Below are 17,195 nucleotides of genomic sequence, written 5' to 3' on the forward strand. Positions count from 1 at the left end.
AGCAGCTTTCTGCTGGCTGAAAGACTGGCTGCTTCTTGAGAATACAGACATTTTGGATTTAGAAGGTTTCAACAATGTTTTTGGGTGGCATGCATATCTTTGGTACGACAAGGTTAAAGCTCATAAGGCATTTAAAAACCATATTGTCAGAAAATCTTTGTTTAACGTCTGGATAAGATATAAAGACCTGCTGGAAAGCAAAACCCCAAGGTGGTTGTCACCTATGGAAGCTAAGGCTCAGAAAAAACTCAATATGGAGGCTAAATGGCCAAAATATTGGGAAATTTTGGAACAAGAAGGTGACAGATTGAAACTGCAGAGTTTTGAAAAATTAAAAGACAAAGTGCGAGATTGGCTTCATTATTATCAAATAAGAGAGGCCTATAATTTGGATAGGAAAATTGGCTTCCAGGTGGATAAATCAAAATTGGAAACAGAACTGTTAGAACCAAAAACTAAGATTTTGTCAAAGATGTATAACTTGCTGTTGAAATGGAACACGCAGGATGAAACGGTCAAATCAGCAATGATTAAATGGGCGCAGGATTTAGGTCATAATATTATGTTTGCTGACTGGGAGCAGTTGTGGACCACCGGTATGAAATTCACGGCATGTATTGCCTTAAAGGAGAATATTATGAAAATGATTTATAGGTGGTACATGACCCCAGTCAAGCTTGCAAAAATTTATCACCTGCCTGACAATAAATGTTGGAAATGTAAAGAAGCGGAGGGAACATTCTTTCACCTTTGGTGGACATGCCCAAGAGTTAAGGCTTACTGGGAAATGATATATAATGAACTCAAGAAAGTATTTAAAAGTACCTTTCCTAAGAAACCAGAGGCCTTTCTCTTGGGCATAGTTGGCCAATGGGTGCCAAAGAAAGATAGAACATTCTTTATGTATGCAACAACAGCAGCAAGAATACTCTTAGCCAAATACTGGAAGACACAAGATCTACCCACCGTGGAGGAATGGCAGACGCAAGTGATAGACTACATGGAGATGGCTGAAATGACTGGCAGAATCCGTGACCAGGGAGAAGACCTGATGGAACAGGACTGGAAAAAGTTTAAGGACTATTTACAAAAATACTGTAAAATCTTTGAGTGTTAATAGGATGTGGGAAGTGAAGGTAACAGGGTTTGTGTGACTTTGGTTAATTGTGTATGAAAAGAAGAACGTAAAAAAAAAGGATAGGGGCCTATGAACAGAACATTATTATGTCATATTATATAAGATGAGGTATGGACTAAAATAAATGGAAAATGGGGACATAATAATTAGAATATAAAATTAGGTATGGTTTAAACAAGGTTTTGAACTTGCTGAATTTGATTGGAATAAAGTGGAACACAAAAAAGGGGGATGTGAGGAGGTCAAGACAGAGGGGCATGGAACTTTATAAATCTAAGAAAGTGGGTATTTTTTTTTCTTCTTTTCTATTTTCTTTTTTTTGTCATATATTGTTGTTGGGTTTTTTTGAGCTTTATGTATGGAAATGATATATTTTGAAATGATGAATTCTTTGTTTTGTAAAACCTTAATAAATATTTATATATAAAAAAAGAAATAGGCGCGATGGGATCTCCCGACTTTCTTTCTTTTTAAAAAACTTTGAAGCAGCCACAGGGGAAGCATAGAATCATAGAAGTCCGACTTTGATCATAGAATTGTAGAGTTAAAAGGGATCCCAAGGGTCATCTAGTCCAACCCACCGCAGTGCTAGGGGATTTTATTAGCAGCATTTATGGGGGGGGTTAAGCGCGTGAGTGTGGATTAAATTCTGCTCCCCACATGGTCTATTTCCTTCCTCTTTGCAGCCCCAAATCCTGGCTGCTGTTACCCCACCTGCACTGGGGACTGTTATGTACTGAAGTTCTCACCCTGGGCCAGCAGGGGGATACTGTAGATAGTTATGCAAATGAAGGATCGAAAAGTGACGTTCAGTGATTGGATAGTTTGTATGCAAATGAAGGATCGAAAAGTGACGTTCAGTGATTGGATAGTTTGTATGCAAATGAAGGATCGAAAAGTGACGTTCAGTGATTGGATAGTTTTAGAAAGTTGCAACAGTTACACTGTTCTGGAGCTCTATATAAGCAGGGTGACTGAGCTCCTCAGCCTAGTTCTGTTCTGGCATCTGAATAAAGAAGAGCTATTAAAGAATCGCTGTGTTGTCTGACACGTTCGCCCACAACTTAACACTGGCGACGAAGGTGGGATCAATGGACATCAGAGCACAGCCAGATGCAGCCACCCTCTGAGCAGAGCTGAATCACTGAGCTGAATCACTGAGCGAAATCACTGAACAGAACCAATTCAGAGCTGACTGTTCTGGCTAGAGCACAGTGTTCTATCCATCGCCCTCTATGCCGGCATCGGAATCATGGCTTCACTTGTGCCTCTACCGCCGTTTGTGTAAGCCTCTGAATCATGGGACTCCTACCTCGCTCGGTTCGACTGCTACCTCCAAGCCAACGAGCTGACGCAAGTATCACAGGAGCGGAAGCGGGGCCTATTCCTCAGCCTCTGTGGGCCTGAGGTGTTCGAGACGGCCCGAGCATTGGTTGCGCCTGTAGCAGTCCAGGAAACACCGTGGGACACGATCCAAGAGAAGCTCCGCAACCACTATGCACTAAAGCCGTCCAAGATTGCTGCCCACCATGCGTTCTACCACCGGAACCAGGCAGAGGGGGAGTCAATCAACAACTACACCACCGCCCTCTGACAAGCTGCAATGCACTGCGAGTTCTGAGACTTAGACAATGCCCTGATGGATTGAATCGTCTGTGGGGTCCGGGACATCCATCTGCAACGGCGTCTCCTCGCCAGGCCAGACCTCACGCTGCAGAAAGCCATTGAGGAGGCCGTGGCCTCGGAAGCTGCCGAACGCTCCACCCAGGAGATCCACAAGGCCAGCAGCCCGCGTCTTGCTAGGAAGCCAGCTCCAGTGCAACACAAAGAGGCCAGCAGTGATGAGGCATCCTCCAGTGAAGACGATGACGTGCACCAGACAAAGCGGGAGCGCAGGAAGTTCCAAAAGAAGTCCAAGGGCCAATCGGAATGTGCCGGCTGCGGAGGCAACCATTCCCGTGCCAAGTGTCGATTCAGAGATGCCATCCGTCGGAAGTGTTCCAGAAGGGGCCACATCGCTAAGGTCTGCCGATCGGCTCCGTCTGACACCCCCCCTTCACTGGCTTGCAAGTCCAAGTCTTCATTCCAGTCCGCCAAGGAAAGCTGTTTCGCTCTCACCAACTGCCGCTGCCCGTCTGGAACCACGATTGGCCAAACCGACTCGCCTACGCGATGCAAGCTGAATGTCACAGTGCTCATTGAAGGAGCTCCATGTGTCATGGAGATCGACACCGGGTCTGCCCTGTCCATCGAGTCTTGGAGCACCATCAAAAGTTGTCCAAAAGGCAACTCGACTCTCACCGCGTACCCCTGAGAGACTACCAGGGAAACGACATTCCCGTGGTAGGTGTTGGCCAGTTCCGGATCGCCTTCAAGGATTTTTCGGGCCTGCTCCGACTGGTGGTGGTCGAAGGTCAGCGGCCAAGCCTCCTAGGGCTAGACTGGTTTGATGCCCTCGGCCTGGAAGTCACTGGCATCAACTGCATCTCTAACACAGAGACTGAGGGTCTGGTCAAAGACTTTGCTGAGGTTTTTGACGGCACTTTGGGCCAATATACAGGTACGCCCATCTCCTTTAGCCTTGATCTACAAGTTGCCCCCATCAAGCTAAAGCCACGCCGGGTTCCTTTTGCTCTCAAGGCTAAGGTGGACAAACAACTGGACAAGCTGATCGCTCAAGGAGTTTTGGAGCCGGTTGACCATGCCAAGTGGGAAACCCCCATTGTCACACCTGTCAAGCCGGACGGGTCAGTGAGAATCTGCGCCGACTACAAGTGCACGATCAACAAGGCACTTCAGCAGCACGCTTACCCGGTTCCTGTTGTTCAACACCTGCTGCATTCCTTGGGTGAGGGTAAGGTCTTTGCTAAGCTGGACCTTGCCCAAGCCTATCAACAACTGCCCATCGATGATGCCACTGCTGAAGCCCAGATGATCGTCACCTACCAAGGGGCATTCCGTTGCCACCGTTTGCAGTTCAGGGTGAGTATGGCTCCTGGCATCTTCCAAAGCCTTATGGAGCGTCTCCTGCAAGGGCTTCCAGGCGTGGTACCATATTTTGATGACGTCTTGGTGTCCGCAGACTCACACCAGCAGCTGTTCGAGCGCCTCCGCGCCGTGCTGACCAGGTTCCAGGAGGCCGGGCTCAAGGTAAAGAGGGAGAAGTGCCAGATAGCCGTTCCACAGGTGGGGTTCCTGGGCTATCTTATCGACACCTCCGGCCTTCACTCGACCACATCCAAGATCCGCGCTATCCAGCAGGCCCCCATCCCAAAGAACAAGACGGAGTTGCAGGCGTTCCTGGGACTGCTGAACTTTTATAACATGTTCCTGCCCCACAAAGCCACGGTGGCTGAGCCTCTTCACCGACTCCGCAGCACAAAGACACCTTGGCCCTGGGGTCATCGGGAGACGGCGGCCTTCAACGCGGTCAAGGCTCTCCTTTCATCGGACAGTGTGCTGGTACAGTACAGTGAAGCCAGGCCGCTGGTCCTTGCCTGCGACGCCTCACCTTTTGGCATAGGCGCTGTCCTTAGTAACCGTTTTCCAGACGGAAGAGAAGCACCACTCGCCTACTTTTCCAGGACGCTATCTCCAACGGAACGGGATTACAGCCAGCTCGACAAGGAGGCACTGGCACTTCTGGCTGGAGTGAAGAGGTTCCATGAATACCTCTACGGCAGGACTTTCGACCTCATCACCGACTACAAGCCGCTCCTGGGCCTCCTCGCCGGTGATCAACCAACTCCACCAGTCCTCTCGCCGCGCATGCTGCGATGGACTGTTTTCCTGGCTGCCTACCACTACCAGCTTGTCCATCACCCGGGGAAATCGATGGGCCATGCCGGCGCCCTCAGCCGTTGCCCTCTTCCAGCGTTTGTGGAAGACCCGGCTCCTGCTACATCGCTCCTCCTGATTGAGGATCTTCCGACAGCACCTGTATCGGCTGCCACCGTGGCCTCCGCATCTGCCCAGGATCGCACCATCAGCCGTGTGCTCAACTGGGTGTGGAGGGGGTGGCCACAAGGGCCTTTTGCATCAGAGTTCCAGCCCTTCGCAACCAGACAACATGAACTCTCGGCTCATCGCGGCTGTCTGCTGTGGGGAGACCACGTCATGATTCCCCAAAGACTCCGTCAACACATCCTTGAGGCTCTGCATGTTGGACACCCGGGAATCATCAAAATGAAGGCGTTGGCTCGGTGTTACGTCTGGTGGCCTAACATGGACGATGCCATCACTGCCTGGGTTTCCGCCTGTGAAGCGTGCCAAGAATCGAGGCCTGCGCCACTGGCAGCTAAGGGACACACCTGGGAGACGCCCAAGACACCCTGGTCGAGGGTGCACATCGATCTGGCTGGCCCCTTTCGCGGCCGGACCTTTATGGTAGTGATGGACGCCTATTCCAAATGGCTGGAGGTGGCCCTGATGCCCTCCACCACTACCAAGGCCATCATCCGGGTGCTGCGAGGCCTCTTTGCGACGCATGGGTGTCCTGATGTCCTTGTCTCCAACAACGGACCACAGTTCACGTCAGGCATGTTTGAGCAGTATCTTTTGGGACTGGGCATCCGCCATGCCCTAACGGCACCATTTCATCCATCCAGCAATGGGCAAGCGGAGAGAATGGTGCGCTCGGCAAAAGAGGCACTGGCCCTCCTGGACTGGGGAGACTGGCACGAACGGGTCGCCGAATACTTGTTCGTGCAACACATCACCCCTCATGCGGCCACAGGGCGGAGTCCTGCTGAACTGCTTATGGGCCGCCACCTCAGGTCCCCACTCGACCGGCTGCACCTGGACTTTGCCGTGGCTGAACCCCCAGGCTGTGCCAACGCGCCACGGTCATTTGTTCCAGGAAACCAGGTCTTTGCCTGGAACTTTGTGGGGGACATTCCTTGGGTGCCAGCCACAGTAGTGGGAGTCACTGGACCTCGCTCATACCAGGTGGCACTCGAAGACGGACGCTTGTGGCACCAGCACATAGACCAGCTTAGGCGCAGGGTTGGGGACTTGGACACTACCGTGGTGCCCCCAACTGTGCTCATGGCTCCGGAAGAGACACTTACAGATGATGAGGTTCCACCTACACCTCTCGCAAACTGCCAGCGTGGAGCCGAACCAAGCCACTTCAGAGGGTCTGCCAGACCTACCACAGACTCAGACCACTGCCGTGCCTGACATTCCGCCAACTCCACTTGCAGAGGTTCCATCCACAGCAGCGATCCAGGGGACTTGGTTTCAACGCCACAGGGTCGCACCACAGCCTCAGTAAGAATTGGGTGGCCCCCCCGGACTTGGCTACCAGTCCCCGGCGGTCTGGCAGAGCTTCCAAGCGCCCAACTTATTTAAAGGACTATGTTGTTGGACATGTATCACTGTTGGTCTAAGTATGTGAAATGTAACCGATATGCTTTTGTGCCTAATTGAACCATTACGTGTAGTACTGTATATAAGGGAACCATTACGATTGTAACTAACGCCTTATCTCGGTGGGGAGGGGTGTTATGTACTGAAGTTCTCACCCTGGGCCAGCAGGGGGATACTGTAGATAGTTATGCAAATGAAGGATCGAAAAGTGACGTTCAGTGATTGGATAGTTTGTATGCAAATGAAGGATCAAAAAGTGACGTTCAGTGATTGGATAGTTTTAGAAAGTTGCAACAGTTACACTGTTCTGGAGCTCTATATAAGCAGGCTGACTGAGCTCCTCAGTTCAGTTCAGTTCTGGCCTCAGAATAAAGAAGAGCTGTTTGAAGAATCACTGTGTCATCTGATATGTTCGCCCACAACTTAACAGGGACGGTTTTCACACACAAACACGACTTAAGACGGCAAAAAGATCAGTGCAGACATACATAGTGTCGCTTGCAAAGCAGCGCTTGGTTTTGTCAACCCGATTTGGAAGGAAGATGTTTTTGGGATGGTTGGTCTGGGGCTCCGTCGCTTCAGCCCCCCTAACCCTAGCTTTGTGCTGCAAAATGGATCTCCACATCAATTTTCTTGGTCCCCCCCCCTTAAAACTAGGTGCGCCCTATGGTCCGGTGCACCCTATGGTGCGAAAAATATGGTAATTATACTAAATAATTGCACTGGGCGAGAGCTAGCAGATACAATGGAGGCCGAGAAGTAAGACTTCTTAGCGGCCTTCACTGCCATCTCGTAGGTTTTCATAAAAAACTATAGTTCTCAAAATTGTTTGTGGAAAGTAATGTGCTTAAAATGTGTGACCAGGAGAGACTCAGAAACAAGTTGGTGGTTCTACCTCAGCAGCCTCCGTCAGTTTGGTGACCTATAGATGTTTTGACTGGAGCTCCTGGAACATTCCTGGACACCAGCCATGCTGTCTACGGCTGATGGTACTTGGAGTCCTACAATATCTAGAAGTTGGGGAAGGCTGGCGTTGTAATGTAATGTCACTTTCAGAGTTTGACAGCCCTATAAGAAATTCATTTACAGATCAATCTAGATGAATTGGATTCCTTTCTTTTTAGGTTGGCTTGGAAGAAATCCCACCCCCAAGCTGCTTTAGAAGCCAGAGGTGTTTGTCGTTGGCTTGTGGGAGATCAAGCCAAGGCTTTTTGAATGATTTGCGGGTTCCTTTGCCAATATTGGCTTTGAATTCCAGAGAAGGGCAGCACATGCAAGTTGCCAGGAATCAACAATTGGAAATGAAAGAGCTGCATTTTGATTTCTAGCCAATAAATGAAAAGCGTTTACTGAACGTTCAGAGGCTGTGTTGAATAGCACCACTTGCCACAACCAGTTAAATGATTTCCAAAGTGCCCAGAAGGTAACAGGATCCAAATATAGGCTGAGCAAATTAAGAGATTTTGTCTGATGGGGTCAATCAGTGCCAGAGTAATCCAAGGATGCCAGCAAACTATTTGCCTTGGCTTTTCATCCCCGTCAATTTAAACCAGGCATGGGGACCCTTCAGCTCTTGGGCCAAATGCAGTCTGCCAGGGGTCCTAATTCACCGTGTGGTTGTTTTTCTCAAGCCACAGCCACCTGCCTCACACTCGACATTATATGACATCAGGTGTCAGGCAGGGAAAGCCACTGGTGGAAAGAAACAAGCAGGAGCCTTGAAGTGTAGCTTCCATTTCTCCACCCATGTGTTAGGCTTGTGTCTGCTGCTTTTAAATCTGGCGCCCAACGCAAGTCATGCCAAAGTTGGCTGCGCGCTAGGGAAGCACCCACCCATTTTAAACCATAGTTATGGTTTGCAGACGGACATGCAGCATGCTGGTGCACAGGGTGAAAACTGAGGGTGCTTCACTCCCCAGACAACCATGAGTGGCAAAATAAGAACATTGTTTACAACTTGTGGTTTCTTTGGAGAAAAATAACTCATAAGCCTGAGTTCAGATGCAACACAGGCAGGTGCAGAGGAGAAAAGCACTGTCCACTGGCAGGCTGCGTGTTCAACTTCAAAACTTAAATTTAACTTTGGTTTCAATTAGTGTGTGAACCAGGCCTGTATCTAAGCACATGAGAAATATGCTGATTTATGACCAATCTGCATATTACAAACAAATGTAAGACAATCAGGCTGCAGTCACATGGGTCATCATGCGATGTGAAATCTGGAATACTTTCTGTCCCAAATGAAGTCTATTTAGGCTATGCCAGAGTAAAGTTTGCCCCTGGTCATCTAAAATTTAAAGGTTTCTTTTACTGGCAGTGAATTATTCAGCGTAGCTGTAAATCCCATGAAAAAATTCATTCAGCTGCTTACCAGGCATTACTTTAGAGAAACATATTTTACAGACACTTATTTTTAATGAAATAAGTACCTCCAAAATACAGATTACTATGTTGGTCAGCATGCCCCAATCCAAATAATTTTTTTGAGGACCACATTCTTTGGGCTTTAACGTATCTTCCACATCACTTCAGTTCCTAAATGAAGTGGAACTTGAGGGTAAATACAGTTCAATATGCTTGACTTGCGTGGGATGACGACGATTTCCTTACTACCCTTTCTTTTTGCACCATGTCAGGAAAGTAGGGGAAATGCCTGTTCTGCATTCCCCACCCCCCAGCTTTAAGACAAGGCTATAGACTTCTAGAAATGCAGACTACACAGCCTTTTTATTTCAAGCACCATAAAAGGGAATAGTTTTTCAGATTATTTTTTTAAAAAAACCCACAAGAACAAGCCAACAGAAAGCTTCATGTATGATTTGCTCACACACACCCCAACAAAAAATAGGCCTGGGGCGCTGTGTGCAAAGAGCAAAGGCTGCACACAATTTAGCTATTCAAAGCTCTAAATGGGGGTATCTCTGCTTCCCGGATTTATTAAAACCCCCTACAAAGACAGAAAATTAAACATTTAACCTATTACGTCCCCTCTCTGCTAGAGAAATCATTACAAATTAGCTGGAGAGGAGTCTGATTTCCAGACACTTGTTTTTTTGTAGGCAGTCCATAATTTTATTTTCCAGACTGGGTCAATAAAGAACAATCTCTGTGCGCACAGCTGAATTGATTTTACTGAGTCTCAACGGCCCTTGGTTTAAGGGTGTGTGTTTCTTAAAAACACATCCAATGCACAAGTTATGGGTTGCTCTTTTTAAAAAGCACAGTATGGGCCTCAAACACTCAGGATAACCCAGCCAGAACAATTCAACACCTGTTGTTTCTCTTGATACATCCATGGCAGTCATACACAAAGCGAAACAAGCCGGTTGTATTTTTCCTAACTTCAATTACAAATCCGCTATCTTCATCACTACCCCCTTTTTAGGAGTTCTTGTGAGTGTGCTAGTCATAAAAATGGTGGGATACACTTCTGTGGAAGCTCTTTTGTTGTATGAGAACATCATTTAGATGCAAAACCTACATAAAACTTAACCTTGCAGCCCTTTTATGCTGCTGCAGACGTGACAATTTTCTCTTGGTGCTCTTGACTCTGCTCCCAACCCACTTCTTTCATTATAGACATAGATATTAAAAGTCATGCTAACGAACTGGTGTTTCTATCTGCTCCTCTCCATCTTGTATTGGTCGTAAAGACAAAACTGTTTGGTTTAAATAGGGGATGGATGACACATCAGGTAAAAAGCATCAGGTAAAAAGCTGGTTTCTTTTATCAAAAGGAGAGGCAGAATTTATGTAAACCATGAGCATAACAGAACCCCAGCAAGGGACTCAGCTATACAGCTGCAAATGTGATGTTTTAAGTGCATTATACAAATGTGACACTAGATGGTGAGCTTGTGGCAAATTTGATATATGTCCCAAAACCTTTAAAAAGCAAGCAAACATTTGCACAGCGTTTTTTGTGGCCCTGTTTTTCATTGCTTTAGGTGTAGTCCTAGCTGCACCACTGCTTGGGCTGCAATATTCCCTAAAGCTTATGAAATAAAATTATGAAATAAAACAAAATTAAAAATATATATATTAGGTGTCAAAGTGGACTGAAGAGGACAAAAGCATACGACAGTTAGAATTACAGTACAGAACCACCTGAATAAGCAACACACACAATGATTTACGACCCATTGAGAAAACTATTGTTTATTTAGAAAAAAAGGTTACACTGGTAGAATTTCAGATAAAAAAATTGTTTTACTTTTCTTAGAAATGTCATTGTGAAACGTTTTTTTTTTCCTGACTAAAGTCCAGCGATACAAAGCTCCTGTAGCTGTAATATGAAAACCTAATTCTTAAATTTCTGTTTGGAATGAAGTATTTCCCAATTTCTAGAAACATTATGACAAACATATAAGGTGTAGTGGGGAACAATAAGTGAGGGTTCCTTTTTTTTTCTTTTTCAACTGGTGAAATGCTGTGCACATAATATACAAATAATTCTTAAGCACCGCACAAAAACAATGCTCCCACTTGGTTTTAGTTATTGATATTAGAAACAATAAATAAAAACTGGATTTTAAATGAGGTAAATTCCAAAGGTTCAACAACTGTTTATTTGTTGGGTTTTCAAACACAGCAAATGTTTCAATTCCATCTGAAAAGGATTACTGAAATCAGGCAGTATTTGGGTAACCTAATGTGAAACTCTGTACACGTATAAACCTCATTTGCACGATGGCAACAATTTGCAGCACATTGTGCTAAAATATGGAACATGTAACACTTTCAGCCAGGTACTGAAAATAAATGTTTAAGAAGCTAACCAACAAAAATACAGTAATGTACAACTCAACAATCAAATCTTCAGCAATGGGAGGGAAATAAAGCAGAGAACTGAATAATTTAAGGAGATGCAGATGGGTCCTCTTCATTCGCAATCTTCTGTGCAATGTATATTCCGGAAAATACATATATGGTCACACCTCAGAATCTTCTCATTTTCAAACCTGCCTAAAAAAGAGAGAACATCAGGACAATTAAATCTATTTCACAAAGGATCAGGAGCTGAAACTAACAGAACTAAGATTGTAAACAAGCAGAATGGCGTGAAGTTGCTCTCACTCAGATAAACAAAGCACATGAAAAAGATGCCCAGTTTTTACAGTGGCGTGAAGCCCAAAATGGATTAGCATGACTCATGACATGATGCTCTACTTCCCATAGATGAACAGGAGAGAATTCTTACTAAACCCTCTTTGAAGAGATGAAACACTGCACAAAACTAAGCACCACGTGTCCCCATTGTGCAATTACAGCCCTAGTATCAGCCCAAGAGCAAAAGTAGAAAAAGGAGTCTGTGGTAACTTGGGGGGGGGGATTACTTGATACAAACGGAATTTAATTTAATCTGAGAGCAACGCCATCTGTAACAAAAACCTTATTTTATATATAGTAAGAGTGCAACTTTTATGTTAGAAGTGAAACGTGACAAGTGGTAAGATTGCCAGTGCCCCCCGGAATTCCTAAATTAGATAAATGGATCAAGAATAAAAAAAGTGAGATAGCTCCCCTTCACCTCGTGAATGCCCAAAGTAAGCATTGTTTTGACACTTACAGAATACCTGGGCAGCCACTGATAGCTGAAGCAGCATGTTAAAGCTTGACATCTGAACATGTTGACTTTTAATCAGAAATGGACAAACTTTTACCATTACTATTTCAAGTGTTAGCATTCTATCTTTTGACTGAAATGGAATTCATGATATACAGTTATCTCAGCATTTATCTCAATGACATTTCTTTAAATAAGTCCTATCCCCACAAATACGTATGTGGCAATACAAGGCCATCCCATATATGAGGTAAGGTGAGACAATAACCTCAGGCAGCAGGATCCACAGGGGCAGCAGATCTCTGCTGCTGCTGCTGCAGCCAGAGTGGCAGCTACAGATGTGGAGTGCTCCTGGAAACCAGATCTGTTGCCTCCTCAGCATCCTCTTGGCAAACAGGAGGCACTGCTGGTGTCCTCCCACCCCTAGCAAGACCCCTCTGGGGTCACCTGTCCAGCATGTTTCTTAGTAGGCCCTTTCTTCCAAACAACAGCCTTTGATTCACACTTCAACCATCAGATAAGGTTGCTTTGGGGGGGGGGGGTTACCATTTTGTGGTTCACCTCAGGTGACAAAATATATTGGGCTGGCCCTGCCACAGTATGGTCATCATCATCATCACCATCATCATCATAATTTATTTATACCCCGCCCATCTGGCTGAGTTTCCCCAGCCACTCTGGGTGGCTTCCAATCAAGTGTTAAAAACAATACAGCATTACATATTAAAAACTTCCCTAAACAGGGCTGCCTTCAGATGTCTTTTAAAAATAGGATAGCTGCTTATTTCCTTGACATCTGATGGGAGGGTGTTCCACAGGGTGAGTGCCACTACCAAGAAGGCCCTCCGCCTGGTTCCCTGTAACCTCACTTCTCGCAATGAGGGAACTGCCAGAAGGCCCTTGGTGCTGGATCTCAGTGTCCAGGCTGAACGATGGGGGTGGAGACGCTCCTTCAGGTATACAGGACCAAGGCTGTTTAGGGCTTTAAAGGTCAGTACCAACACTTTGCATTGTGCTCAGAAATGTACTGGGTGCCAATGCAGATCACTCAGGATCGGTATTATGTGGCCCAGGCAGCCACTCCCAGTCATCAGTCTAGCTACCGCATTCTGGATTAATTGCAGTTTCCAGGTCACCTTCAAAGGTAGCCCCACGTACAGCACGTTGCAGTAGTCCAAGCGGGAGATAACTAGAGCATGCACCACTCTGGCGAGACAGTCCACGGGCAGGTAGGGTCTCAGCCTGCTTACCAGGTGGAGCTGGTAGACAGCTGCCCTGGACGCAGAATTGACCTGCGCCTCCATGGACAACTGTGAGTCCAAAATGACTCCCAGGCTGCGCATCTGGTTCTTCAGGGGCACAGTTACCCCATTCAGGACCAGGAAGTCCCCCACATCCACCTGCCTCCTGTCCCCCCAAAACAGTACTTCTGTCTTGTCAGGATTCAACCTCAATCCGTTAGCCACCATCCATCCTCCAACCACCTCCAGGCACGCACACAAGACCTTCACCACTTTCACTGGTTCTGATTTGAAAGAGGTAGAGCTGGGTATCATCCGCATATTGATGAACACCCAGTCCAAACCTCCTCATGATCTCTCCCAGCGGCTTCATGTGGATGTTAAAAAGCATGGGGGAGAGGACGGAACCCTGAGGCACCCCACAAGTGAGAGCCCAGACTCATCCCCCAACACTACTTTCTGGACACGGCCAAGGAGGAAGGAGCGGAACCACTGTATAACAGTGCCCCCAGCTCCCAACCCCTCTAGACGGTCCAGAAGGATGTTATGGTCGATTGTCTCAAAGGTCGCTGAGAGATCCAGCAGAACTAGGAAAAAGCTTTCACCTTTGTGCCTAGCCCGCCGGAGATCATAGACTAGCGCGACCAAGGCAGTTGAAGGGATTACAGGTTAACCTGGCTACCTTGGTAGAATTTTTCTATTAACTGAACAACTTGAGAGTTCTTTTTGAAAAATGACTTATGTTAATGTACCTAAAGCTAGAGTGACAAAAACTTAGTCTGCACAGCAGTTTTTGATGGTATAGAAAGCTTTCCTTTAAAACAAGTGACAGAACAAATCCATGGGTTACTGTATGATTTTAGTCTTGGCTATAGAGCAACCTCTGAGACTACTATTTGGGATTCGGCACTATTTTTTTACACATATAATGTGGTTTGACATTATATTTGTATGCTTTTTTGCAGTCATTCTCTATGAAGGAAGAGAGAGAGAGAGAGAGAGAGAAGGTTTACCTTTTTTAACATCAATATGATGTTAAAAGAGCTGGATTTAGGACTGCTGAGTTTTTTCAGTTGGCATTAACTTGGCTATCAGCAACTACGTCTGCCACAGATCTACAACCCCATACAGTGGTACCTCGGGTTACAGATGCTTCAGGTTACAGACTCCACTAACCCAGAAATATTACCTCAGGTTAAGAACTTTGCTTCAGGATGAGAACAGAAATCGTGCGGCAGCAGCGGGAGGCCCCATTAGCTAAAGTGGTACTTCAGATTAAGAACAGTTTCAGGTTAAGAACAGACCTCCAGAATGAATTAAGTTCTTAACCCGAGGTACCACTGTATTTAACAACTCGCCTAGAAGCTATAAGCAGTCAGGAATTTCATGCAGGTGGGTAAGCAGGCCAGAAGAGGAGGAGCCGATTGCTCCATCCCTCCTCTGCCAGTCCACCTTATTTTTGTGCTAGCTGCAGAGAAAGGAAAGTATCTTCCTCCACAAGAAGCCCAGAAATGTAGCAGACTGGCAAAGGAGGGAACAGATCACTCTGTACCTCTTCCATCAATCCACTTGGCAAGGAAGATTCTTTCCCATCTCCAGGGAAGAGAGAAGATCAAGAAGTTATTCTCACCTTGGTCAGAACATTGTTCATTATCTGTGTTTGTCTGAAGACTTATGAGTAAATCAAAAGATTAAGGGAAATTTGGTTGTTTTAAATTTTTGGGAAACCAACAGACACAAAGACTAATGGCACAGTGAAAGGATATTGTTTCTTTTCTTCTTTTCCTCCAGTACTATCCCGTTTCTCTTTTTTCTCTGTTTTCTCCTTATCATGTCTGGACTCCTACACAAAACAAGTTTAAAACATGAGGAGAAATAATAACTTATACATAACGCATTTGATTCTTCTTTCACAGGAGTGGGAAAGGCCAGGTTAGTGAAAGGAAAAAAAAGAACAAGGTATTTACTCTTCCTAAACAAAATTTCTGTTTGTTGTACTCTACTTCATACATTAAAATGAAAGCTTGCATTCACACATACACACACTCATTAAAAAGCTACTGATCTCAACTCTATATTCAATGCAATTATTATTATTATGAAGGACAAGCTTCATATGCTACCTAAAATCCACTGAACAAGACAATGATTTTACTAACGGGGGGGGGGGGGGGGAGGAGTCTGACTTGCCTTTTTGCTACCAGAGCTTTTCTCCATCTTTTCAACTTTTATTGAGTCTCCTTTCTCTTTGCCGGAAGATTTTGATTTGCTTTTGTCCTTTTCCTTCTCATTGGAGTGGGGAGAATCTGAAGGACTTTCACTCTTACTATGTTTGGAAGAACCAGCTGGAAAGACAAAAGCTACATAAATAGAGCCACTCGTATCAGCACCTAGGCATTGTCAAAGAAAGAAAAAGCAGGAGAGAACGTACTTGTTCCATTTTCCTCTTTGCGACGTTTGGTTGAATCCTGAGGCACTTCCCGATCACTATTTGAATGATCCTAGTCAGATACAACATTAATAAATTTAATACATATAGATCTCCAAAACAATAGTTTAAATATTATGCTTAAAGAGAGCTGATTTGTTAAAAGCTGCTTTTTCCTTTGAAGTGCCTCCTTGCACCACAAATTGTAGTAATTTGCTCCCTGTTTTGTCTTAGTGAAATCAAGAAGCAGTCATTAAAAACTTTGCAGAACCCTATCGTCATATTTTAAGAACCACAGTTTAAAATTGTTATGTATAAGTCACAAACCCTTTTTCGATCTTTCCTTTCCTTTTCCTCTTTCTTCTCTCTCTCTCTGGATCTTTCCCTTGACTTGTCCAAATCTTTCTTGTCCACTTCTCTCTCTTTACTCTTGGACAGTGTTGGAGTTGAGTGGTTAATGTAGTGCTGTTAAATTAAGGCAACATTACCAAGGATTAAAGCTTATCTGTCAAGACGGTGCACTAAAATAATTCTCTTTTGCAGAAATCCAGAAATATTTATTTTTCATCTCTGGCAGTCTCTCTGCTTTTCCTTATGTACCACTCTGAAAAATTCCTTGAATATCTCGAATTCAAGGTAAAGCTGGAGAAAATATTTTCACAATTTTATTTTTTTACTCAGCATTGTAACTTACTACATACTGGAATCCTGAAATTTCAGTAACAGAAGGACAACAGACAAAAGTGGTGTTCAAGCATGCTTGCATTGTAGAACTCCAAACTTAATTGTGAATCCGGTCTATTTAAATAATGAGAAACATTAATGATGTAGACTACACTTGCTTCCTAAAAGATTTGTTATCAAGCTCATTTATAAAAGGTACATAAATGTGTATGCTACCGTTTGCCTTTATTGTTGGTGATTATATGAAATAACTAAGCTTTGGTGGCAAGAAAGAAGACACCGCATGGAAATGTTGCATGATATAATTTTTCATTCAAGTTCGGGGATGGGTTAGCACAGAACTCATAAAATTACTTACAATAATATTGCATAGTAGCTAGTTCCCTATTTTGAAAATAACTGCACAAAGTACTTAGTAGAAAAATAGAGCAAGCCTTGTTCCAAACTTAGTACGATATAGAAGATCTGTAGTTAGGATATATCAAAATTTTCAAAAATAAAATAAAAGCAGCCACACAACAGGGGCAGGTCAATCTGATCACATATTTAAACACATATTTACCGTAAATTTCGCTCCAAAACACGCACTTTTTTGCTCCTAGAAAGTAAGGGAAAATGCCTGTGCGTGTTATGGAGCGAATGCACGGATCGGAGCCATGGCTGCCATCAGTCAAGCAAAGCGGGAGCCGCTTACACACTCTACGAGGCTCTCGCTTTGCTTGCTTTAAAGCGACCTGGAGCCGGGGAGGAGGGAGGGAAGGAGAGTCA

At 45.1% G+C, this 17,195-nt stretch overlaps 1 protein-coding gene across 4 annotated transcripts in view; it reads right to left on the reverse strand.

Moving 5' to 3' along the window:
- Positions 1-10,639: 10,639 nt before the first annotated feature.
- The window catches only part of LOC310754189 (THO complex subunit 2-like), a 57,035-nt gene continuing 50,479 nt past the window's right edge, over positions 10,640-17,195 (reverse strand). For 2 of the 4 annotated variants that reach the window (XR_014543672.1, XM_083595768.1), the window contains exons 34-39: positions 16,071-16,208; positions 15,747-15,816; positions 15,506-15,660; positions 15,082-15,158; positions 14,946-14,993; positions 10,640-11,473 (exon numbers count right to left, since the gene is read on the reverse strand). Coding sequence is in view for 3 of the 4 variants with exons in the window: in XM_083595768.1 (XP_083451894.1) it covers positions 14,966-14,993; positions 15,082-15,158; positions 15,506-15,660; positions 15,747-15,816; positions 16,071-16,208 (468 nt within the window). In the remaining variant the exon portion in view is untranslated. Of the gene's footprint in view, positions 11,474-11,839; positions 12,103-14,945; positions 14,994-15,081; positions 15,159-15,505; positions 15,661-15,746; positions 15,817-16,070; positions 16,209-17,195 lie in introns of those variants that run through there. The other 2 variants (XM_083595769.1, XM_083595767.1) reach the window with 2 other exon arrangements.

The sequence above is a fragment of the Podarcis filfolensis genome, assembly GCF_964270895.1.
Source record: "Podarcis filfolensis genome assembly, chromosome: Z".
In the NCBI taxonomy this organism is placed as follows: domain Eukaryota; kingdom Metazoa; phylum Chordata; class Lepidosauria; order Squamata; family Lacertidae; genus Podarcis; species Podarcis filfolensis.